This window comes from Oncorhynchus kisutch, linkage group LG17 (genome assembly GCF_002021735.2).
Source record: "Oncorhynchus kisutch isolate 150728-3 linkage group LG17, Okis_V2, whole genome shotgun sequence".
In the NCBI taxonomy this organism is placed as follows: Eukaryota; Metazoa; Chordata; class Actinopteri; order Salmoniformes; family Salmonidae; genus Oncorhynchus; species Oncorhynchus kisutch.
Window position 1 is genome coordinate 83127391 of NC_034190.2, and position 25891 is coordinate 83153281.

At 44.0% G+C, this 25891-nt stretch overlaps 1 protein-coding gene and 1 long non-coding RNA gene across 2 annotated transcripts in view; both read right to left on the bottom strand.

Moving 5' to 3' along the window:
- LOC109884413 (CDK5 and ABL1 enzyme substrate 2) overlaps positions 1 to 24371 on the bottom strand; it is a 58240-nt gene extending 33869 nt beyond the window's left edge. Inside the window, exons 1-2 of the mRNA XM_031794839.1 lie at positions 23820 to 24371; positions 4111 to 4206 (exon numbers count right to left, since the gene is read on the bottom strand). Coding sequence (XP_031650699.1) covers positions 4111 to 4206; positions 23820 to 24352 — 629 coding nt within the window. The 5' untranslated portion in view covers positions 24353 to 24371. The remainder of the gene's footprint in view (positions 1 to 4110; positions 4207 to 23819) is intronic.
- Positions 10041 to 12399, bottom strand: LOC116354447 (uncharacterized). Its single transcript, XR_004203755.1, has 3 exons — positions 11199 to 12399; positions 10903 to 10994; positions 10041 to 10185 (listed from the first exon to the last, which is right to left on the bottom strand). It is a non-coding gene; the product is annotated as an uncharacterized LOC116354447 (long non-coding RNA).
- Positions 24372 to 25891: the final 1520 nt, after the last annotated feature.

Sequence of the window (25891 nt, forward strand, 5' to 3'; positions counted from 1 at the left end):
ACCTTCACCACTCAGAATGAAGACCTAACCTTCACCACTCAGAATGAAGACCTAACCTTCACCACTCAGAATGAAGACCTAACCTTCACCACTCAGAATGAAGACCTAACCTTCACCACTCAGAATGAAGTCCTAACCTTCACCACTCAGAATGAAGACCTAACCTTCACCACTCAGAATGAAGTCCTAACCTTCACCACTCAGAATGAAGACCTAACCTTCACCACTCAGAATGAACACCTAACCTTCACCACTCAGAATGAACACCTAACCTTCACCACTCAGAATGAACACCTAACCTTCACCACTCAGAATGAACACCTAACCTTCACCATTCAGAATGAAGACCTAACCTTCACCACTCAGAATGAAGACCTAACCTTCACCACTCAGAATGAAGACCTAACCTTCACCACTCAGAATGAAGACCTAACCTTCACCACTCAGAATGAAGACCTAACCTTCACCACTCAGAATGAAGACCTAACCTTCACCACTCAGAATGAAGACCTAACCTTCACCACTCAGAATGAAGTCCTAACCTTCACCACTCAGAATGAAGACCTAACCTTCACCACTCAGAATGAAGTCCTAACCTTCACCACTCAGAATGAAGTCCTAACCTTCACCACTCAGAATGAACACCTAACCTTCACCGCTCAGAATGAACACCTAACCTTCACCGCTCAGAATGAACACCTAACCTTCACCGCTCAGAATGAACACCTAACCTTCACCGCTCAGAATGAAGACCTAACCTTCACCGCTCAGAATGAACACCTAACCTTCACCACTCAGAATGAAGTCCTAACCTTCACCACTCAGAATGAAGTCCTAACCTTCACCACTCAGAATGAAGACCTAACCTTCACCACTCAGAATGAAGTCCTAACCTTCACCACTCAGAATGAAGTCCTAACCTTCACCACTCAGAATGAACACCTAACCTTCACCACTCAGAATTAACACCTAACCTTCACCACTCAGAATGAAGACCTAACCTTCACCACTCAGAATGAAGACCTAACCTTCACCACTCAGAATGAACACCTAACCTTCACCACTCAGAATGAAGACCTAACCTTCACCACTCAGAATGAACACCTAACCTTCACCACTCAGAATGAACACCTAACCTTCACCACTCAGAATGAACACCTAACCTTCACCACTCAGAATGAACACCTAACCTTCACCACTCAGAATGAACACCTAACCTTCACCACTCAGAATGAACACCTAACCTTCACCACTCAGAATGAAGACCTAACCTTCACCACTCAGAATGAAGACCTAACCTTCACCACTCAGAATGAAGACCTAACCTTCACCACTCAGAATGAACACCTAACCTTCACCGCTCAGAATGAACACCTAACCTTCACCGCTCAGAATGAAGACCTAACCTTCACCGCTCAGAATGAAGACCTAACCTTCACCACTCAGAATGAACACCTAACCTTCACCACTCAGAATGAACACCTAACCTTCACCACTCAGAATGAACACCTAACCTTCACCACTCAGAATGAAGACCTAACCTTCACCACTCAGAATGAAGACCTAACCTTCACCACTCAGAATGAAGACCTAACCTTCACCACTCAGAATGAACACCTAACCTTCACCACTCAGAATGAACACCTAACCTTCACCCTTTGAGTTTTCTTTTTTTTAACCTTGTAAACATGCAGAATTAATCTGTCAATAATACACATTCATCTATAATATGCCGAATGTCAAAAGTAAACTAAGATCGTGTTGAAAATGTCTCTTTCCCTATTTAGTGCACTACTTTTGAGCAGGACCCTTATGGCTGTGGCCTCTATCTCAGATCTCACAATCTCAAGTGGAAAACCCTCACTGCCAGGCCCAGCATGCATGGGAAAGAGTCGAGTGGAAAACCTTCACCACATGGGAAAGAGTCGAGTGGAAAACCTTCACCACATGGGAAAGAGTCGAGTGGAAAACCTTCACCACATGGGAAAGAGTCGAGTGGAAAACCACATGGGAAAGAGTCGAGTGGAAAACCTTCACTACATGGGAAAGAGTCTAGTGGAAAACCTTCACCACATGGGAAAGAGTCGAGTGGAAAACCACATGGGAAAGAGTCGAGTGGAAAACCTTCACTACATGGGAAAGAGTCTAGTGGATAACCTTCACCACATGGGAAAGAGTCGAGTGGAAAACCTTCCACACATGGGAAAGAGTCGAGTGGAAAAGTAAAAACAATGCCAGTGAGTCCTGGTGGGTTCATAACGGGCACAGGGTAAACATAGCTCTCTTGTTTCTCAGCTGGCTTGGAGCCAGATGACTGTGTGTGTGTGTGTGTGTGTGTGTGTGTGTGTGTGTGTGTGTGTGTGTGTGTGTGTGTGTGTGTGTGTGTGTGTGTGTGTGTGTGTGTGTGTGTGTGTGTTCGTAGAGTGCCCTGGGGACAAGGGAACAGGCAGTCTGGCAGTACAGATAGCCAATACGTGACATAGCATAACTCAAGACCTGTGTGGATGACTGAGTGTTCTGTTGGGTGACCGAGTGTTCTGTTGGGTGACCGAGTGTTCTGTTGGGTGACCGAGTGTTCTGTTGGGTGACCGAGTGTTCTGTTGGGTGACCGAGTGTTCTGTGGGGTGACCGAGTGTTCTGTGGGGTGACCGAGTGTTCTGTGGGGTGACCGAGTGTTCTGTGGGGTGACCGAGTGTTCTGTGGGGTGACCGAGTGTTCTGTGGGGTGACCGAGTGTTCTGTGGGGTGACCGAGTGTTCTGTGGGGTGACCGAGTGTTCTGTGGGGTGACCGAGTGTTCTGTGGGGTGACCGAGTGTTCTGTGGGGTGACCGAGTGTTCTGTGGGGTGACCGAGTGTTCTGTGGGGTGACCGAGTGTTCTGTCGGGTGACCGAGTGTTCTGTCGGGTGACCGATGACTGAGTGTTCTGTCGGATGACTGATGACTGAGTGTTCTGTCGGATGACTGAGTGTTCTGTCGGATGACTGAGTGTTCTGTTGGGTGACTGAGTGTTCTGTCGGATGACTGATGACTGAGTGTTCTGTCGGATGACTGAGTGTTCTGTCGGATGACTGAGTGTTCTGTCGGATGACTGAGTGTTCTGTCGGATGACTGAGTGTTCTGTTGGGTGACTGAGTGTTCTGTCGGATGACTGATGACTGAGTGTTCTGTCGGATGACTGATGACTGAGTGTTCTGTCGGATGACTGAGTGTTCTGTCGGATGACTGATGACTGAGTGTTCTGTCGGATGACTGAGTGTACTGTCGGATGACTGAGTGTTCTGTTGGGTGACTGAGTGTTCTGTTACTATTGTATTAAAGGACCAGTCTACTACACTCATAACAACAGCCTTGTGATGCTCTCTGACCCACTAGAATGATTTAATAATAGCCCCAGCACTAGAACAACAGAGACAGAGCAGAGCCAAGTTCCAACAGGTGATCATATAATAATAAGGGTCCTTTGAATGAAGAGTTAATCTGTGGACTGGCTTTACATTTTCCAGTTATTGGCCCACCTCTCTAACCTCTGGGCTACTTTCAGTTGGCTTGTAGCCTTGCATTAAGACCGCGGTCAGGAGTCCAGAGTTACTTCATACTGTACTTCATACTGTATATTCCTGCAAAGAAAATGAAGAAAGGAAGTGTTCTGGGAGAACGAGGCGGTGTTTCAGTCAGTGTTCTGAGAGAACGAGGAAGGGATTCAGTCAGTATTCTGAGAGAACAAGGAAGTGTTTCAGTCAGTGTTCTGGTAGACAGGAAGTGTTTCAGTCAGTGTTCTGAGAGAACGAGGAAGTGTTTCAGTCAGTGTTCTGAGAGAACGAGGAAGGGATTCAGTCAGTGTTCTGGTAGACAGGAAGTGTTTCAGTCAGTGTTCTGAGAGAACGAGGAAGTGTTTCAGTCAGTGTTCTGAGAGAACGAGGAAGGGATTCAGTCAGTGTTCTGGTAGACAGGAAGTGTTTCAGTCAGTGTTCTGAGAGAACGAGGAAGGGATTCAGTCAGTGTTCTGAGATACTGAGGAAGGGCTTCAGTCAGTATTCTGGTGGACAGGAAGTGTTTCAGTCAGTATTCTGGTAGACAGGAAGTGTTTCAGTCAGTGTTATAAGACTTACCTGCTGCCTCGTGTGTCGTATTGTCTCATATTCTTGATGAAGTGGACCTTCTTCACAGGGTGATGTCTGGGGGAGCCCAACAGGTTACGAGTCCGACTGTGGGGCAGAGAGAGCGAGCGAGAGAGAGAGAGAAGAGTCATGAAACATGGCAACACAGCATTCAAGAGCCAAGGATCCCCCACCTCAGAGTGTAATTCACAGTTTCCAGTCTCAACAGTAATTACTCATCATAGTCCCCTCAGTTGCCATGGCAGCCGTGATAGCAAGCAGCATCTCTCTGTAAATGTATAAATATATTCATAATTATTATAACTTTTTTGTGCGTTTTTATCCAACAATAACAATGAAACCTGTGACCACCATGTGTGTGTGTTCCCTGAGGGGGGGGAATTCAATCTGTTAGGTGGACTTTAAAGGACTTGTGAGGTGTCTGGGATTTGAGTAGAATTCTCCCTCCCTCCCTCCCAGCCTCCCTCCCTCCCTCCCAGCCTCCCTCCCTCCCTCCCTGTCTCCCTCCCTCCCTGTCTCCCTCCCAGCCTCCCTGTCTCCCTCCCAGCCTCCCTGTCTCCCTCCCAGCCTCCCTGTCTCCCTCCCAGCCTCCCTCCCTGCCTCCATGGAAAACATATGTTTACTTTGTCAAAGCAAGTGAAATAGATAACAAAAGTGAAATAAACAATACAAATTAACAGTAAACATGACACTTACAAAATAATAAAGACATTTCAAATGCCATATGATGTGCAAATAGTTAAAGTACAAAAGGGAAATTTAAATAAACCTATGGGTTGTATTTACAATGGTGTTTGTTCTTCACCTGGTTGATCTTTTCTTGTGTCCGCTTTAATCTAACTCCAATACCACACTTTTAAAAACCACTATTCTATCGGGCTGTTTTTCACACTGTATTCCTTTCTAGCAGACAATTCATAGGATAAAAATCACACATGAAAACGGTAACCCAAAAAAGGTCAGTTCAGTTGGGTTGAGGCGAGTTGTCAGCTCAGCTGATTGGGTGGTAGATAGAATGCGACTATCACCTTACCGCATGCACACGCACACACACACACACACACACACACACACACACACACACACACACACACACACCTCTATTCTACTTATATTGGTTGGTTAACAAACACACTAGTCAGCAGAAGAACAAGTATTTTCCACAGACAGACAGAAATGGAACATTCCAGCACATTCCACAGGCATTCTCAAAGGATCTCTCCCGACTTCAAAACACACACGTGATCTCCCGGGAACCCTATGTTGTGTGGTATGTCTGTTATACATGCAGCTTTGCAGACAGTGCCCAATGTGTTGTGTGTTATTTTGCAGACACAAGGTTTGGGTTGACATGAGATGTGTGTTATTTTGCAGATGGGCATCTATGTAGAAAAAGTCCCATGAGCACCAGCATGTGAAGTTCATAACAGCACATCAAAATTGGCTGTCAAATGAAAGTTAAGAGTCTATATATATATATATATATTTTTTTTTTTAAATTAAGGCATAGATAAATGTTTCATTCATTTTCCATCTTAGAAATTAGGCAGTCAGCCTTCAGAAAGTATTCACACCCCTTGACATTTTCCACATTTAGTTGTGTTACAGTCTGAATTTACACACAATACCCCATAATGTCAAAGTGATTCATAACCACTGAGAATTACTGCAAGTCGCAGAGAAAACAGGAGCTGCCTCCACTATTCCAGCACCATTTCAACAACAGGAGCTGCCTCCACTATTCCAGCACCATTTCAACAACAGGAGCTGCCTCCACTATTCCAGCACCATTTCAACAACAGGAGCTGCCTCCACTATTCCAGCACCATTTCAACAACAGGAGCTGCCTCCACTGTTCCAGCACCATTTCAACAACAGGAGCTGCCTCCACTATTCCAGCACCATTTCAACAACAGGAGCTGCCTCCACTGTTCCAGCACCATTTCAACAACAGGAGCTGCCTCCACTATTCCAGCACCATTTCAACAACAGGAGCTGCCTCCACTGTTCCAGCACCATTTCAACAACAGGAGCTGCCTCCACTATTCCAGCACCATTTCAACAGGAGCTGCCTCCACTATTCCAGCACCATTTCAACAACAGGAGCTGCCTCCACTGTTCCAGCACCATTTCAACAACAGGAGCTGCCACCACTATTCCAGCACCATTTCAACAACAGGAGCTGCCTCCACTATTCCAGCACCATTTCAACAACAGGAGCTGCCTCCACTGTTCCAGCACCATTTCAACAACAGGAGCTGCCTCCACTGTTCCAGCACCATTTCAACAACAGGAGCTGCCTCCACTATTCCAGCACCATTTCAACAACAGGAGCTGCCTCCACTGTTCCAGCACCATTTCAACAACAGGAGCTGCCTCCACTATTCCAGCACCATTTCAACAACAGGAGCTGCCTCCACTGTTCCAGCACCATTTCAACAACAGGAGCTGCCTCCACTATTCCAGCACCATTTCAACAACAGGAACTGCCTCCACTATTCCAGCACCATTTCAACAGGAGCTGCCTCCACTATTCCAGCACCATTTCAACAACAGGAGCTGCCTCCACTATTCCAGCACCATTTCAACAACAGGAGCTGCCTCCACTATTCCAGCACCATTTCAACAACAGGAGCTGCCTCCACTATTCCAGCACCATTTCAACATCATCAAATCACCTCTGCTTAGTCTAATACAGTGACAACTAAAAGATACCAAAAACGATTTAGTCCAATCAATGTAAGCTAAATAGGATGTGGCTGTCCATGGTTCTGATTTCTGTGTTCAAGTAGAAAACAACATGTTGACTCATCCTACTTGTTGAGAAACGCCAATGCCATCTTCCTCTTTCATGTGGCCTAAATGGTCTATGACTCTGTTATACAGTACACGCTTAGTTTTTGCTGTGCTAGGCTACCTGGCTAAAATGCTTGCTCGCTAGCGTAACTTCCTTTCATGTGGCCTAAATGGTCTATGACTCTGTTATACAGTACACGCTTAGTTTTTGCTGTGCTAGGCTACCTGGCTAAAATGCTTGCTGGCTAGCGTAACTTCCTTTCATGTGCAACGACGCGCCAGGCCGGCTGGATAACATTAGCCTAACGTTTCTACATCTAGCTACATATTAAACTCATATCCTCTCAGGCCAGGCGCACAACAATGTGTGACTTAATAGTTGGATCAGAATCACCGTTATAATCATTGGCCAGTACGGAGTAAAACCACATCTCCCCTGTCTTCATCCGTGGCTAATTTAGGAAAGGGACAATTTTAGCTAGAAAGCTACCGGAGAAAAACAACAATGAGATGCAACAATTCAAGTTGTTTTCTGTCAATGATGTTTGGTGTCTGATGTGATGGTTTCTGATGTTTTTAGTACGCCAGGGCCGTTCACAGCTGAGCTCACTCAGTTTAGCTCAACGCTAATTGGCTATTTATTATTATTTATTATTATTATTTTATACATTTTTTTTATCAAGTTTTTTTTTTACCAAATAATTGCTGGCTTCCCTTCAATAAAATGGACGACAACAATGTCATACTCTTTTTGACCAGACGACATCGGATAGATGGACTACACCTACTGAGAAAGAGCGGGAGTTGTTTCGTTCGCTCTGATGCTTTCTCCGGTAAGATACATTCAGCCTCTTCTCTGGTTTGTGTCATTCTCAAAACTTTTGGCCATGACTTATGTGAATAAGGTATGATTTTTTTATTTTATTCATTTGCAAACATTTCCAAAAAACTTTTCACTTTGTTATTATGGGATATTGTGTGTAGATTGATAAGAAAAACAATTCAATGACTTTTAGAATAAGGCGATAACGTAACAAAATGTTGAAAAAGTCAAGAGGTATGAATACTTTTTGAATGCACTGTAGGTATAACCTTGAGGACTGGATATTCTCCCTCTGCTGTGTTCTATCCCCTCCCCCCTCTATCTATTCTATTCAATTCAATTCAAGGGGCTTTATTGGCATGGGAAACATATGTTAACATTGCCAAAGCATGTGAGGTAGATAATATACATAAGTGAAATAAACCAAAATTAGCAGTAAACATTACACATACAGAAGTTTCAAAACAATAAAGACATTACAAATGTCATATTATATATATATATATATATATATATATATATATATACACACACACACAGTGTTGTAACAATGTACAAATGGTTAAAGTACACAAGATAAAATAAATAAGCATAAATATGGGTTGTATTTACAATGGTGTTTGTTCTTCACTGGTTGCCCTTTTCTCGTGGCAACAGGTCACAAATCTTGCTGCTGTGATGTAACACTGTGGTATTTCACCCAGTAGATATGGGAGTTTATCAAAATTGGATTTGTTTTCGAATTCTATCTTTCTATCCCCTCGCTCTGTCCCCCTCATCCCTCCTCTCGGTCAGTCTATCTGTTGTTTGTAATCAGAGGTACTGAGCTGACTGAGGATCAGTGTGCTGATCTCCGTTTAAGGTTTCAGGGGCTGCCAGCCATCAATCAGCGGCTGTGTGACGTCATCGCCTGGGGCTTTAGCTTAAATACCCTTACAGCAGTGCTGTTAAGACTGTAGCACTAGGCCGCATCCTAGTGGATTGGGACACCGCCGAGCCGACTGACTGACTGAGAAAAAATTGAAACCCAACAGCCGAACGAAAACTACAATACATTTTTTTTTTGTATTAGCATTGCGCAATGACTTTAAAATCACAGATTAACAATTCCTATCCTAACATTTCCAGGCTGGGAGGGAGGGAGGGAGACAGGGAGGGAGGGAGGTTGGCTGACATCAATTTAAATACATTATGCCCTTTCACTGACATGCTTTATTTTCATTTAATTTACATACATTATCCCATTTAATTTACATACATTATCCCATTTAATTTACATACATTATCCCATTTGATTTATCTAAATTAAATGGGATAATGTATCTAAATTAAATGGGATAATGTATCTAAATTAAATGGGATAATGTATCTAAATTAAATGGGATAATATAGATCCATTATTGTCAATCAGTGTTGCTTCCTAAGTGGACAGTTTGATTTCACAGAAGTGTGATTGACTTGGAGTTACATTGTGTTGTTTAAGTGTTCCCTTTATTTTTTTGAGCAGTATATATATATATATACACACACACACATGTGGAAAAAAGTATTTAAATCAGCCACCAATTGTGCAAGTTCTCCCACTTAAAAAGATGAGAGAGGCCTGTAATTTTCATCATAGGTACACTTCAACTATGACAGACAAAATGAGAAGAAACAAAAATCCAGAAAATCACATTGTAGGATTTTTAATGAATTTATTTGCAAATTATGGTGGAAAATAAGTAGTATCAGACAGTTAATGGTCCTAAAGTCATGTGGAGGTACATTGGAGAGGTACTTTTTTATAAGCTCAACATAACTACAATTTCTTGCTTTTCTCAAAATGTCAATCAAAGCTTAACATACTCTGTCTCATGTGCTTCACCGAAATGTAAGGTTTTAGTGCAATCAGTGGTTGATTGTCCCAACTGGAGAAGATTGTTGGCTTCCCCCAAGGGAACCCTTGGAAGACGAAGAGAAAAAGATCAGTGTTAGGTGAAACTACAACTAGCGTCAGGTTATTTTGTGTGCAAATGCAAATAGTTATTATCTAAGATTTTATATTCACTTTAACAGATGGTGACCTCAGCTAGGAGTGAAATAGCAGCGAGGTTTCCCAGGTCTCGCCTTCCTTTAGTCCTTCTTCCAAACCAAGGGCCGGCAGGGTAGCCTAGTGGTTAGAGCGTTGTACTAGTAACCGGAAGGTTGCAAGTTCAAACCCCCGAGCTGACAAGGTACAAATCTGTCGTTCTGCCCCTGAACAGGCAGTTAACCCACTGTTCCTAGGCTGTCATTGAAAATAAGAAATTTGTTCTTAACTGACTTGCCTAGTTAAATAAAGGTAAAATATAAAAAAATATATTAAAAAAATATCGCCCGGATGTCATAGCAGTAGTCCCCTTCTTGATTCTGCTCCGGTAGCTCTCCTTACATTTCTCCTGTGCCTTGTCCATGTTCAGTCTCACCTTGATTGATAACAGGAATAAATGCAATTATATTACAAATACATTTCTTACATATCTCTTGGAGGGCCCAACAAACAAAATAATACATGAACAATGTCCACCATCGCCTTGGAGGCGGTCTCATCCTTGATGTGTATCACACAAAAATAACATCTATTTTTGGATTCTGTTTGGTTCTAATTCTCAGAGTTTAAAAAACTCCTCGGACATTAAGCTTAACCAAGTTTATTCTTCCCAGAGGAGCAATACAGCATCATTCAGACAAAACATGTTTCCACCCACTACAGGTATATATACTCCACTTAAGACACTCCTCCTTCTCTCCAACCCTTACATCTTATGGTTCCACAGGAAGACAAAAGTAATACGATAATAAACCATAATTTCACCCTTAAGGGGGGGGGGGGATCTGACCTGACCTCAACCCCCTCATTTGCCTAATCCACAGATGTCCATCCACTCCCCCTAAACCAATCCTGTGACTTCCTCCCGTCCACCCAGCACATTCCAAAGCCATCTGGCTCCTACAGATAACCGTTAACATCTGATGTAAAAAAAAAAACATTTTAATGTCTCCATCACTCCTCAGATACTATACTGCTAAGTAAAACAATGTTCCAAGTTTAACCCAGAATCTAACCGGTTCCGAGCACCCTTTTTAAAAATGGGTTTACAAAAGGGAATTTAGAGTTAAGCACGTACTCTTCCTGTACTGACCTTAAATGGGTATTGCCTGCATCCACTTGGTGATCGGTCGCCATCAGACACCAGCTGTTGCCATTCCTGGATTTAGTGAATGAGGTCAACCCCTAACATTTAAAGTGTTAGAGAGAAGATTATTTTGTTACCCACGTCTGTGTCAAACAGTATGCACATTTTCATATTTGTAAAGATACTGAAACACACACACACACACACACACACACTCTAGAATATTTAACTCTGCTGTGGTCAAATAAAGTAACCATCACAAAAACAACTTGTCAGGGCAAAATTTGAATTGGGACACTTACCGATCATGTGTTATGGTGACCATTCCATTTACTCCATTCCAGACATTATTACGAGCCGTCCTCCCATTGAACTATATGTACCGCTAGCAACATGTAGACGACCAACTAGCTAGATGGAAATTGGTTGTACGTAGCTAAATCTGTCCAGTTATCTAAATAGCACTGCTTAACGTTGCGCCTCTTGTCGAGATCCGTGGTGCCTTCATTGTACTTCGCCTGGTTGGAAAGTTAAAAGAAAATCTCAGAGGGATGCCATTGAAATGCAAGATATATACAAACAGAAAGCTACAATAACAGTTACAGTAGCTAGCTAGCTAACGTTAGCTAAATAAAACTGTCTGGCTGGCTGGCTAAATGACCAGACAGGCTGAGGTAAATAAGTACAGTAGCTAGCTAGCTAACGTTAGCTAAATAAAACTGTCTGGCTGGCTAAATGACCAGACTGGCTGAGGTAAATAAGTACAGTAGCTAGCTAGCTAACGTTAGCTAAATAAAACTGTCTGGCTGGCTAAATGACCAGACAGGCTGAGGTAAATAAGTACAGTAGCTAGCTAGCTAACGTTAGCTAAATAAAACTGGCTGGCTGGCTAAATGACCAGACTGGCTGAGGTAAATAAGTACAGTAGCTAGCTAGCTAACGTTAGCTAAATAAAACTGTCTGGCTGGCTAAATGACCAGACAGGCTGAGGTAAATAAGTACAGTAGCTAGCTAGCTAACGTTAGCTAAATAAAACTGGCTGGCTGGCTAAATGACCAGACAGGCTGAGGTAAATAAGTACAGTAGCTAGCAATCTATATACAGCCTACATTATTTCTTCCTATTTAACAAGTGTTCTTATATAAAGACAAATATATGGTAAGGTTAAAGAGTGTTCTCTTTCCAGTCTTTTTAGTCCTCTGAAGCAGCAGGTTGTCATCCTCAAAAACAAGGAGCAATTCTGAGGTAATAATTTTGTGCGAACTGAGCGAGCGCTTATGAAGTGAAATAGATCCAAGCAACCAGCATAGCAACGGACGCTTTGATTCATCACAATCTGGTCAGAATTTTGCAAGTTCTAGCAACATCCCTAGCAACAGAAGCTAGAACTCATGGAATCCCATTGTGACACTTTTTGGCAGGGGGAAACTATTTGGCATGACAGGCCCTGGTTAAAAGGTAGTGAACTATATAGAGAACAGGGTGCCATTTTGGGACACTATATAGAGAACAGGGTGCCATTTTGGGACACTAAATAGAGAACAGGGTGCCATTTTGGGACACTAAATAGAGAACCGGGTGCCATTTTGGGACACTTAATAGAGAACCGGGTGCCATTTTGGGACACTAAATAGAGAACAGGGTGCCATTTTGGGACACTAAATAGAGAACAGGGTGCCATTTTGGGACACTAAATAGAGAACAGGGTGCCATTTTGGGACACTAAATAGAGAACAGGGTGCCATTTGGAACGTATCTTACATGAACATCTGGCTATGGTCATGAGAATACCACAACATGTAGGGGTGCATTACAAATGACACCCTATTCCGTAGGGGCCCTGGTCAAAACTAGTGCACTATATAGGATACCATTTGGGACAAATTCATCATCTAATTTCAGATCAAATCTGTTATATAGTCTAGAATGTTTTGTTTTTGTTCCAAACACCAGGTGGTCAATGGGTCAGACAGGTGGTCAATGAGATAGACAGGTGGTCAATGGGTCAGACAAAGACAGGTGGTCAATGGGTCATACAGACAGGTGGTCAATGAGACAGACAGGTGGTCAATGGGTCAGACAGACAGGTGGTCAATGGGTCAGACAGACAGGAGGTCAATGGGTCAGACAGACAGGTGGTCAATGGGTTAGACAGACAGGTATTCAATGAGACAGACAGGTGGTCAATGGGTCAGACAGACAGGTGGTCAATGGGTCAGACAGACAGGTGGTCAATGGGTCAGACAGACAGGTGGTCAATGGGTCAGACAGACAGGTGGTCAATGGGTCAGACAGACAGGTGGTCAATGGGTCAGACAGACAGGTGGTCAATGGGTCAGACAGACAGGTGGTCAATGGGTCAGACAGACAGGTGTTCAATGAGACAGACAGACAGACAGACAGGTGTTCAATGAGACAGACAGGTGTTCAATGAGACAGACAGGTGGTCAATGCGTCAGACAGACAGGTGGTCAATGCGATAGACAGACAGGTGGTCAATGGGTCAGACAGACAGGTGGTCAATGAGACAGACAGACAGGTGTTCAATGAGACAGACAGGTGTTCAATGAGACAGACAGGTGGTCAATGGGTCAGACAAAGACAGGTGGTCAATGGGTCAGACAGACAGGTGGTCAATGGGTCAGACAGACAGGTGGTCAATGGGTCAGACAGACAGGTGGTCAATGGGTCAGACAGACAGGTGGTCAATGGGTCAGACAGATAGTTGGTCTATTGGACAGACAGAAAGGAGGTCAATGGTTGAGACAGACAGGTGGTCAATGGGTCAAGCAGACAGGTGGTCAATGGGTGAGACAGACAGCTAGTCAATGATACAGACAGCTGGTCAATGGGTCAGAGACAGCTGGTCAATGGGTCAGACAGACAGCTGGTCAATGGGTCAGACAGACAGCTGGTCAATGGGTCAGACAGGTGGTCAATGGGTCAGACAGGTGGTCAATGGGTCAGACAGACAGGTGGTCAATGGGTCAGACAGATAGTTGGTCAATGGGTCAGACAAACAGGTGGTCAATGGGTCAAACAGACAGGTGGTCTATTGGACAGACAGAAAGGAGGTCAATGGTTCAGACAGACAGGTGGTCAATGGTTGAGACAGACAGGTGGTCTGGGGGGGGGGGTAGAGCAGAGGTCAGAGGACAGTCAACACTGGTCAGGATAAACACCCCCAACACACAGTCCTGGCCCCACCCCCAACACACAGTCCGAGCCCCACCCCCAACACACAGTCCTGGCCCCACCCCCAACACACAGCCCTGGCCCCACCCCCCAACACACAGCCCTGGCCCCACCCCCCAACACAAAGCCCTGGCCCCAACACACAGTCCTGGCCCCACCCCCAACACACAGCCCTGGCCCCACCCCCCAACACACAGCCCTGGCCCCAACACACAGCCCTGGCCCCAACCCCCAACACACAGTCCTGGCCCCAACCCCCAACACACAGTCCTGGCCCCACCCCCCAACACACAGTCCTGGCCCCACCCCCCAACACACAGTCCTGGCCCCACCCCCCAACACACAGTCCTGGCCCCACCCCCCAACATAGTCCTGGCCCCACCCCCCAACACACAGTCCTGGCCCCACCCCCAACACACAGTCCTGGCCCCACCCCCAACACACAGTCCTGGCCCCACCCCCAACACACAGTCCTGGCCCCACCCCCAACACACAGTCCTGGCCCCACCCCCAACACACAGTCCTGGCCCCACCCCCAACACACAGTCCGATCCCCACCCCCAACACACAGTCCAGGCCCCACTCCCAACACACAGGCCTAGCCCCACCCCCAACACACAGTCCGAGCCCCACCCCCAACACAGTCCGAGCCCCACCCCCAACACACAGTCCTGGCCCCACCCCCAACACACAGCCCTGGCCCCACCCCCCAACACACAGCCCTGGCCCCACCCCCCAACACAAAGCCCTGGCCCCAACACACAGCCCTGGCCCCAACCCCCAACACACAGCCCTGGCCCCAACACACAGTCCTGGCCCCAACCCCCAACACACAGTCCTGGCCCCAACCCCCAACACACAGTCCTGGCCCCAACCCCCAACACACAGTCCTGGCCCCAACCCCCAACACACAGTCCTGGCCCCAACCCCCAACACACAGTCCTGGCCCCACCCCCCAACACACAGTCCTGGCCCCACCCCCAACACACAGTCCGATCCCCACCCCCAACACACAGTCCAGGCCCCACTCCCAACACACAGTCCTAGCCCCACCCCCAACACACATTCCGAGCCCCACCCCCAACACAGTCCGAGCCCCACCCCCAACACACAGTCCTAGCTGGTCATGCTACTTTTAGTGTGACATCAACATGCTGTAGGGAGTGGTTTGTTTCAGTTCCTCGTTATAAGCCTAGCGAAGACCATTTTCAGATGTGAACGTTTCACAAGACAGAACAACAACCGTTTCCTCTGTCCCCCTTAGACTGATGATGTCATTCAGATTACAGCGTAGGGCTTGTTCTCACAGAGCAGCCTCTGCTGTGGTCTGTGTGTTCATCTCCGTCTCACCTGTCTTGTATGAGCAACAACATATTTCATTTTACCAGGCAGGTCAATAAAGAACAAATCTGTTATTTACAAAAACAGCTTGCTATGGCTACTAGCCCTCTGTCTACCCTTGAAGAGTGAACGTTAAGCTACTAGCCCTCTGTCTACCCTTGAAGAGTGAATGTTAAGCTACTAGCCCTCTGTCTACCCTTGAAGAGTGAACGTTAAGCTACTAGCATCAAAAGTCTCAAACGTTAAGCTACTAGCATGGACAGTGTGTGACAAGCAAAGGTCATGTATATGGAACACGGTTCAGGCCAGGGTAATGTATATGGAACACGGTTCAGGCCAGGGTAATGTATATGGAACACGGTTCAGGCCAGGGTAATGTATATGGAACACGGTTCAGGCCAGGGTAATGTATATGGAACACGGTTCAGGCCAGGGTAATGTATATGGAACACGGTTCAGGCCAGGGTAATGTATATGGAACACGGTTCAGGCCAGGGTAATGTATATGGAACACGGTTCAGGCCAGGGTAATGTATATGGAACACGGTTCAGGCCAGGGTAATGTATATGGAACACGGTTCAGGCCAGGGTAATGTATATGGAACACGGTTCAGGCCAGAGTAATGTATGGAACACGGTTCAGGCCAGGGTAATGTATATGGAACACGGTTCAGGCCAGGGTAATGTATATGGAACACGGTTCAGGCCAAGGTAATGTATATGAAACACGGTTCAGGCCAGGGTAATGTATATGGAACACGGTTCAGGCCAGGGTAATGTATATGGAACACGGTTCAGGCCAGGGTAATGTATATGGAACACGGTTCAGGCCAGAGTAATGTATGGAACACGGTTCAGGCCAGGGTAATGTATATGGAACACGGTTCAGGCCAGAGTAATGTATGGAACACGGTTCAGGCCAGGGTAATGTATATGGAACACGGTTCAGGCCAGAGTAATGTATGGAACACGGTTCAGGCCAGGGTAATGTATATGGAACACGGTTCAGGCCAAGGTAATGTATGGAACACTGTTCAGGCCAGGGTAATGTATGGAACACTGTTCAGGCCAGGGTAATGTATATGGAACACTGTTCAGGCCAGGGTAATGTATATGGAACACTGTTCAGGCCAGGGTAATGTATATGGAACACGGTTCAGGCCAGAGTAACTTGCTGAATTGAATTAACCCCAAGCCTGTCACTGTTCTAACATAGTGAGATTGACATCATGTTTTGTGTGTGTGTGTGTGTGTGTGTGTGAGAGACTCTATACATGCAGGTTAACAACCACACTGTGACCCAGTTGGTTGACTAGCAACATACAGCAAACGTTCAATCGAGTTTAGAAATTAACATTAAAAGAAAAATAAATCACAATTTTAAGGTAAAAAAGCCCATAAATAATCTTTGCAAGGTAAAGAAGAAAATACAATTTATGAACTTAATTAGGAATATATTTTACTGAATGAAGAGAGCCAACAACTACAGGTTAAACTCACATAAAGCTTACCACCTCATGGTTACTAAACATCGAACAGCCCTCACATAAAGCATACTACTTAAATGGTTACTAAACCTGGTAAACAACCCTCACATAAAGCGTACTACTTAAATGGTTACTAAACCTGGTAAACAACCCTCACATAAAGCGTACTACTTAAATGGTTACTAAACCTGGTAAACAACCCTCACATAAAGCGTACTACTTAAATGGTTACTAAACCTGGTAAACAACCCTCACATAAAGCGTACTACTTAAATGGTTACTAAACCTGGTAAACAACCCTCACATAAAGCGTACTACTTAAATGGTTACTAAACCTGGTAAACAACCCTCACATAAAGCGTACTACTTAAATGGTTACTAAACCTGGTAAACAACCCTCACATAAAGCGTACTACTTAAATGGTTACTAAACCTGGTAAACAACCCTCACATAAAGCGTACTACTTAAATGGTTACTAAACCTGGTAAACAACCCTCACATAAAGCGTACTACTTAAATGGTTACTAAACCTGGTAAACAACCCTCACATAAAGCGTACTACTTAAATGGTTACTAAACCTGGTAAACAACCCTCACATAAAGCGTACTACTTAAATGGTTACTAAACCTGGTAAACAACCCTCACATAAAGCGTACTACTTAAATGGTTACTAAACCTGGTAAACAACCCTCACATAAAGCGTACTACTTAAATGGTTACTAAACCTGGTAAACAACCCTCACATAAAGCGTACTACTTAAATGGTTACTAAACCTGGTAAACAACCCTCACATAAAGCGTACTACTTAAATGGTTACTAAACCTGGTAAACAACCCTCACATAAAGCGTACTACTTAAATGGTTACTAAACCTGGTAAACAACCCTCACATAAAGCGTACTACTTAAATGGTTACTAAACCTGGTAAACAACCCTCACATAAAGCGTACTACTTAAATGGTTACTAAACCTGGTAAACAACCCTCACATAAAGCGTACTACTTAAATGGTTACTAAACCTGGTAAACAGCCCTCACATAAAGCGTACTACTTAAATGGTTACTAAACCTGGTAAACATCTAACAACCCTCACATAAAGCGTACTACTTAAATGGTTACTAAACCTGGTAAACATCTAACAACCCTCACATAAAGCGTACTACTTAAATGGTTACTAAACCTGGTAAACATCTAACAACCCTCACATAAAGCGTACTACTTAAATGGTTACTAAACCTGGTAAACATCTAACAACCCTCACATAAAGCGTACTACTTAAATGGTTACTAAACCTGGTAAACAACCCTCACATAAAGCGTACTACTTAAATGGTTACTAAACCTGGTAAACATCTAACAGCCCTCACATAACGAATACACGTCAAACCAGTTATAATGTTAATACATCAAGATACAAAACACATTAGAAACAACCATGAGATTAATTACAATTTTAAAATCTATGAAAATCTATACAAATTAGAATTACACAACAGTGGGACTGACCCGACCATGCCTTCTTAGACTTTACTATCCTGAAGGAGCTATGAGCAGACCAAAAAAAAATTAAATCACTAAAAACAGAGATCGCCCCCCAAAAAATACTAGTCAGTTAAAACATTCGCATGGTGAAAAGCACCAGGAATGGACGGCTTTTCTATAAAATTATATTCAAAATTTTTGGACAAAGTAACGTCCCGTACTTACTCAAATGACAACACAAGTCACTCAATTCAGTACTTCCTGGTTCCATATATCAAACCGTTATTTCAGTTATATTTAAAAATCTGGAAAATCTGGAGAGTCCCCTGCTGATTACAGACCCATAAATTGAATAAATTGCAACAATAAAATCATAACATAAGTTCACATGCAACAGAATGGAAAAAGTTCTTCAAGACTTGATACATATGAATCCAAACACGGTTTATTAAAACTAGACACTTAGAAACAAATTCAAGAACATGTTTCAATTTAATACAATATGCTAAAAAAAAATAAAAAAAGATATAGATGTATCAATAACGTCTGTTGATGACGAAGAGGCTCATGACTGTCTTGAATGGTGTTTTCTATTAAAAACTTTGAAAGTTTTCCAAATGAAATAATAAACGCAATTCAAATATGATATAAAAATATCCTAAAGCAACCGTTTCCAAAAATGATACGTTATCTGATAAAATTGCGTTAGAAAGAGGCACAAGACAGGGATGTCCTCATTCCACTCCCTCCTATTTGCACTGGCAACTTGAACCGCTTGCAGAAAGAATTAGACAGGACCCTTAAAACGTAACAGGTATGCAATATAATGTGTTTTGATGTATTTTTGGACCATTTTCAATGATGTTTACTCGTCGACATTCATTGATAAAGAAATATAGTCCAAAATACATCAAAACACATATTATATTGCAAACCATCTATCCTACCTAACGGTGATGCAGTGAGACAAGTCACCTGACAAAACCCTTGCACGGAAAGTCTAAAAGTTGGCACATTATAAAAGCCCCCACAAACTGTAGACTCCACCAAACATTTCCGCTTCAACGTCTAGATGGGTGTATGAGTGGGCTGCCATAAACGCTGCTATGCTAATCACACACTACAAGTAGTAACTTGTGCCTATTTTAAAACGAACAGGCAATACACCACAGTCCCCCCCCCCCCCCACCCTTTGTGGCATAGACAGCCAGCATCCCAAATGGCACCCTGTTCCCTTCATAGGGCACTACTTTTAACCAGAGAACCCTATGTCAAAGTAGTGCACTACTTTTAACCAGAGAACCCTATGTCAAAGTAGTGCACTACTTTTAGCCTGTCGTATCACAAATCATTCACTGCTCTGTACACTAGCTATACACATAGGCTACAGTAGAAGTCTTTGTGAGTGTGTGTGTGTGTGTGTGGACAGAGGAAACTGCAGTTGACTTGGTTGTTTATTTTATTTTGGGGAAGTAATTGACCAATAATACACCTTTTGGTCAACGAAATTGAAATACAAGTAGCCTATAGTGTATTGCCCAATCATAGCAAGGCATCTTTGAGTAGTGTTTTCACACTTGGTTCCTTTCAGAGAATGCTTGTGAATTCAGTGCGGTTTGCTTAATTTTTTGTGCAGAGCACCCACAACGAAGGAACTCAGACCCCTCAAAAGAGGCCCCGAAGTGAACCAAACCGACCATCTAAAGAGGTTCCCTTTTTTAGGGCAATGTGAACATAACGCTCTCCAGGTTCCCTTGTGATTACTGCACCATACACTAGACTACTGTTATAACCCCTCACACTAGACTACTGTTATAACCCCTCACACTAGACTACTGTTATAACCCCTCACACTAGACTACTGTTATAACCCCTCACACTAGACTACTGTTATAACCCCTCACACTAGACTACTGTTATAACCCCTCACACTAGACTGTTGTTATAACCCCTCACACTAGACTACTGTTATAACCCCTCACACTAGACTACTGTTATAACCCCTCACACTAGACTACTGTTATAACCCCTCACACTAGACTACTGTTATAACCCCTCACACTAGACTACTGTTATAACCCCTCACACTAGACTGTTGTTATAACCCCTCACACTAGACTGTTGTTATAACCCCTCACACTAGACTGTTGTTATAACCCCTCACACTAGACTGTTGTTATAACCCCTCACACTAGACTGTTGTTATAACCCCTCACACTAGACTGTTGTTATAACCCCTCACACTAGACTGTTGTTATAACCCCTCACACTAGACTGTTGTTATAACCCCTCACACTAGACTGTTGTTATAACCCCTCACACTAGACTGTTGTTATAACCCCTCACACTAGACTGTTGTTATAACCCCTCACACTAGACTGTTGTTATAACCCCTCATGTTATAACCCCTCACACTAGACTACTGTTATAACCCCTCACACTAGACTACTGTTACAACCCCTCACACTAGACTACTGTTATAACCCCTCACTCTAGACTACTGTTATAACCCCTCACACTAGACTACTGTTATAACCCCTCACTCTAGACTACTGTTATAACCCCTCACACTAGACTACTGTTATAACCCCTCACACTAGACTACTGTTACAACCCCTCACACTAGACTACTGTTACAACCCCTCACACTGGTGTCACAATAGAGAGAAGATGAAGAAAACACAGTGTTTTTGGGTATTGATTAGCGATTGTCAAGGATGCAGATAAATCCCAGCAGTTTTTTTGGTTCCGATTATTTGTTTGCAATATGTGATCTATAGGCTAAGAGAGCTTCGTAAGGTGTTTATATAGTGTGAGAAGACAGAGATTTTGTACCATATTATAAACTGGGTGGTTCGAACCCTGAATGCTGATTGGCTGACAGCTGTGGTATATCAGACCGTATACCACGGGTATGAGAAGAAAAAAAACAGTTGGTAAACAGTTTATAATAGCAATAAGGCACCTCAGGGGGTTTGTGGTATATGGCCAATATACAACGGCTGAGGGCTGTATCCAGGCACTCCGCGTTGCGTCGTGCTTAAGAAGAACAGCCCTTAGCTGTGGTATATTGGCCATATTCCACATCCCCTCATGTCTTATTGGTTAATTATAGGGGAAAAACCCTTGCTGGGTGTACAATTCTCTATTTCTGTATTCTTCTGCTATTTATTCTGTTACCAATAATATGTACACGTTAATAGTATCTTTTGTTGACAATTATTGTCTCATCATTTAACTAAATGCAATCTTTTAGCTTCCAAAATATAAGTATATATCTGTCAGTGTGATGACAACATTCTGATGGAATGGCTCATCCTGCACATGGTAAAACCCCAGAATGCATTGAGTGAATGTTGGGAAAAGATCTTGGTACCTTTCTATACGAAGCAATGTGAATGCAAATAGGACTCGGACCACAAAACAAGTGAAGTGCATCTTTTGAACATCTTGGCCATGTTCTGTTATAATCTCCACCCGGCACAGCCAGAAGAGGACTGGCCACCCCACATATGCTCTCTCTAATTCTCTCTTTCTTTCTCTCTCTCAGAGGACCTGAGCCTTAGGACCATGCCCCAGGACTACCTGACATGATGACTCCTTGCTGTCCCCAGTCCACCTGACCGTGCTGCTGCTCCAGTTTCAACTGTTCTGCCTTATTATTATACGACCATGCTGGTCATTTATGAACATTTGAACATCTTGGCCATGTTCTGTTATAATCTCCACACGGCACAGCCAGAAGAGGACTGGCCACCCCACATAGCCTGGTTCCTCTCTAGGTTTCGGCCTTCCTAGGGAGTTTTTCCTAGCCACCGTGCTTCTACACCTGCATTGCTTGCTGTTTGGGGTTTTAGGCTGGGTTTCTGTACAGCACTTTGAGATATCAGCTGATGTATGAAGGGCTATATAAATAAATTGATTTGATTTTGATTTGAAGTGATCTGGCAAAAGAGTTGAGTCCTCATTCAAAGGGAACGAAGTTCTTTTGACTTTAAAAAGAGGACTTCGAGAGAACGCCAGTGTGCAAAGCTGTCCTCAAGGCAAAGGGTGGCTACATTGAAGAATCGGTTCATTTAAAGAGGATGATTCAGGGCCTTCAAAAAGTATTCAGATCCCTTTCCACATTTTGTTACATTACAGCCTTTTTCTAAAACTGATTAAATAAAACAATTATCAGCAGCAATCGACACACAATAACCCATAACGACAAAGCAAAAACAGGTTTAGAAATGTTATAAATATATATATAAATAAATAAAAACAGAAATACTTTATTCACATAAGTATTCAGAAGCTTTGCTATGAGACTGTAAATGGAGCTCAGGTGCATCCTGTTTCCATTGATCATCCTTGTTTCGACAACTTGATTAGAGTCCACCTGTGGTAAAGTCAATTGATTGGACATGATTTGGAAAGGCACACACACCTGTCTATATAAGGTCACTCAGTTGACAGTGCATGTCAGAGCAGAAACCAAACCAAGAGGTTGAAGTAATTGTCCTTAGAGCACCGAGAAGGTTCACCTTCCAATAGGATAACGACCCTCAGGACACAGCCAAGACAATGCATGAGTGGCTTCGGACAAGTCTCTGAATGTCCTTGAGTGGCCCAGCTAGAGCCTGGACTTGAACCCGATCAAACAACTCTGGAGAGAACTGAAAATAGTTGTGCAGCAACACTCCCCAACCAACTTGAAAGAGCTTGAGAGGATCTGCAGAGAAGAATGAGAGAAACTCCCCAAATACAGGTGTGCCAAGCTTGTAGCGTCATACCCAAGAAGACTCGAGGCTGTAATCACTGACAAAGGTGCTTCAACAAAGTACTGAGTAAAGGGTCTGAATATTTATGTAAATGTGATCATATATATATATATATATGCAAAAAAAATCCAAACCCCTGTTTTTGTTTTGTCATTATAGGGTATTGTGTGTAGATTGATGAGGGGGGAAAACAACTTAATCAATTTTAGAATAAGGCTGTAACGTAACACAATGGGGATAACTTCCCGTATGCACTGTACGTGAAAACACTAATTTACCTGGTTCATATAATAGCAAAGTATTACAGCAAGTCGGGATGAGACAATGTCTGTGTAAAACGACACATTCAGTCCAGTCTAACTGAACTTAGTAAAATGGCCTGTCTAGCTGCTTCTTAGGTGCCTCTCTCTCTACAAAGTAGCCAGTCGAGAGAATATATAATGTAAACAACGGATGGTTGTTGTGGTTAAAATGAACCATTGTATCGTGTATCAACGCTACAACGTATCAAGACTCACAAACGTGGGTACACAGTTGAAATGACAAGCCGATGGAAACAGACAGGAAGGACTGAGGTGTCATTACAAACGATTCCAGATACACAGCACTAAAACCTCTGCCTCCAGGACGCGAATTACAAGGCACTAAACTCACCTCCGTCCCGGTTCCGAAGTCACCGAATTACAACTCTGGACCGACAGCAACGTGGAGGACTTCCGCCGTCCGAGGGGAGTAGGAAGGAGACCCGAGGGAGAGAGGAGGTTTCCCTGCGAGGAAAACGATCCTCCTCGCCTCTCCAGAAATACCTCCGTTGTCCCATCATTGAACGAGTCCGAAGGCAGAACGAGGATAGGCGGGACAGTGATAACTCCGAGTCCCGGAACGGCGCAAACGTTCCCAACGGTCCCGCAGCTCACAGACGTTGGTAGGTTAGTGAAGGTCCCATAGCTAGACACGGTTAACATCCCGGCCACTGTCGCCCCGATATCGCCCCCCAGCAACTCGCTGTCTCGGTTTCCATGGTATGTCTGTTGTACTGGCCGTCCATCTAGTGAAATGTTACTAAGGAAAAAGAGAGCTGCTTGTCTCCGCCGCGTATCTCTACTTTTCCTTCGGTGTTGTTTCTGCGGGTTGGTAGTGTTGTTAACGGCAGCGTTGTTAACGGTAGTGCAGGCGGCAGCCGCCATTCTCTAATGAGGAAGTATCTCACCGCGTTCCACTCGCGCAACAGGACCTGTCCACGCCCCCTGTGCTTTCTATTGGACGAGAGGGCCTAATCTAAATAACATTAAAACAGATGGACGGTGGAGAAAGCTGAGGTCGGGCTCGATTAGATTTTTTTTTTTTTTAGGTTTTAAATTGATTTTTTCTTTCTTTTTTTTCTGAACGCTAAGTCGAAAACATTCTAACAATTTGAGAAAACATCAATTTACTAGACTTCAGATGGACACGAATAATTAACGGCAGCTCAGTAGTGTATTAGGCTAATACAGTACATTTCACAATACAACCTATTTTCTCAATAATACTCAATAACTCTATAGTAATATTGTGTTATTAACAATAAGGACACATTTATTTTTGACGTTTACAATTTTCAGTTAGCAAAGACCGCTGAGACATCTGTGACAGATATTAGGCTACATTAGTAGATGAGGTATAATGATGACCAGTGAATAAATAATCCTCAAAATCCCCTGCTGATGATTTTCTGCAATGATACGTTGTCCTCTGACACACACACACACACACACACACATTTGTTTTACTATCCTTGTGGGGACCAAACAATTGATTCCAATCATATTTTCCCTAACCCAAATCTTAACCTAACCTAATCCTTAAAACAGCCTTTTTTTCTTATGGGGACCTTGCAAAATGTCCCCATTTAGTTTCACTATCCTTGTGAGGACTTCTGGTACCCACAAGGATAGTAAAGCCAAACACAAACACTAAAAGTAGTGCACTATATAGGACTGTTGTCTCTCTGAATATCACTGTCCTCCCCGTGCTGTCTCTCGTCTCTCTCTGTTGCATCCCCTGTCTCTTTCACTGATCCTCTCTCTCCCTCTCTCTCTGTCTCTCTCTCTCTCTCTCTCTCTCTCTCTCTCTCTCTCTCTCTCTCTGTCTCTCTCTCTCTCTCTCTCCTCTCTCTCTCTCTCTCCCTCTCTCTCTCTCCCTCTCTCTGTCTCTCTCTCTGTCTCTCTCCTCTCTCTCTTTCTCTCTCTGTCTCTGTCTGCCTTCCTTCCTTCCTTCCTTCCTGCCTCTCTGTCTCCAAAGGCCAGTCAAGGGATCTGACTCATAGCTAAAGGAGAGAGGGACAAGGGAATGTTTACCGCTTATTAGGTGACTCGCTACATCCTCACTGATAGTTAAACTACTGATATGGAAAGGAAAAGGATGACCACTCAGCCTCATGACTCAGGTGCCACCTACTGCCGTTGTGCCCTTGCACAAGGCATTTAATCCCCAAACTGCTCCAGGGGCGCTTGCCCTGTGGTTGACCCTGTGGTTGACCCTGTGGTTGACCCTGTGGCTGACCCCTGTGGCTGACCCCTGTGGCTGACCCCTGTGGCTGACCGAGTGGTTGACCCTGTGGTTGACCCTGTGGTTGACCCTGTAGTTGACCCTGCGGCTGACCCAGTGGTTGACCCTGTGGTTGACCCAGTGGCTGACCCTGTGGTTGACCCTGTAGTTGACACTGTGGCTGACCCTGTGGTTGACCC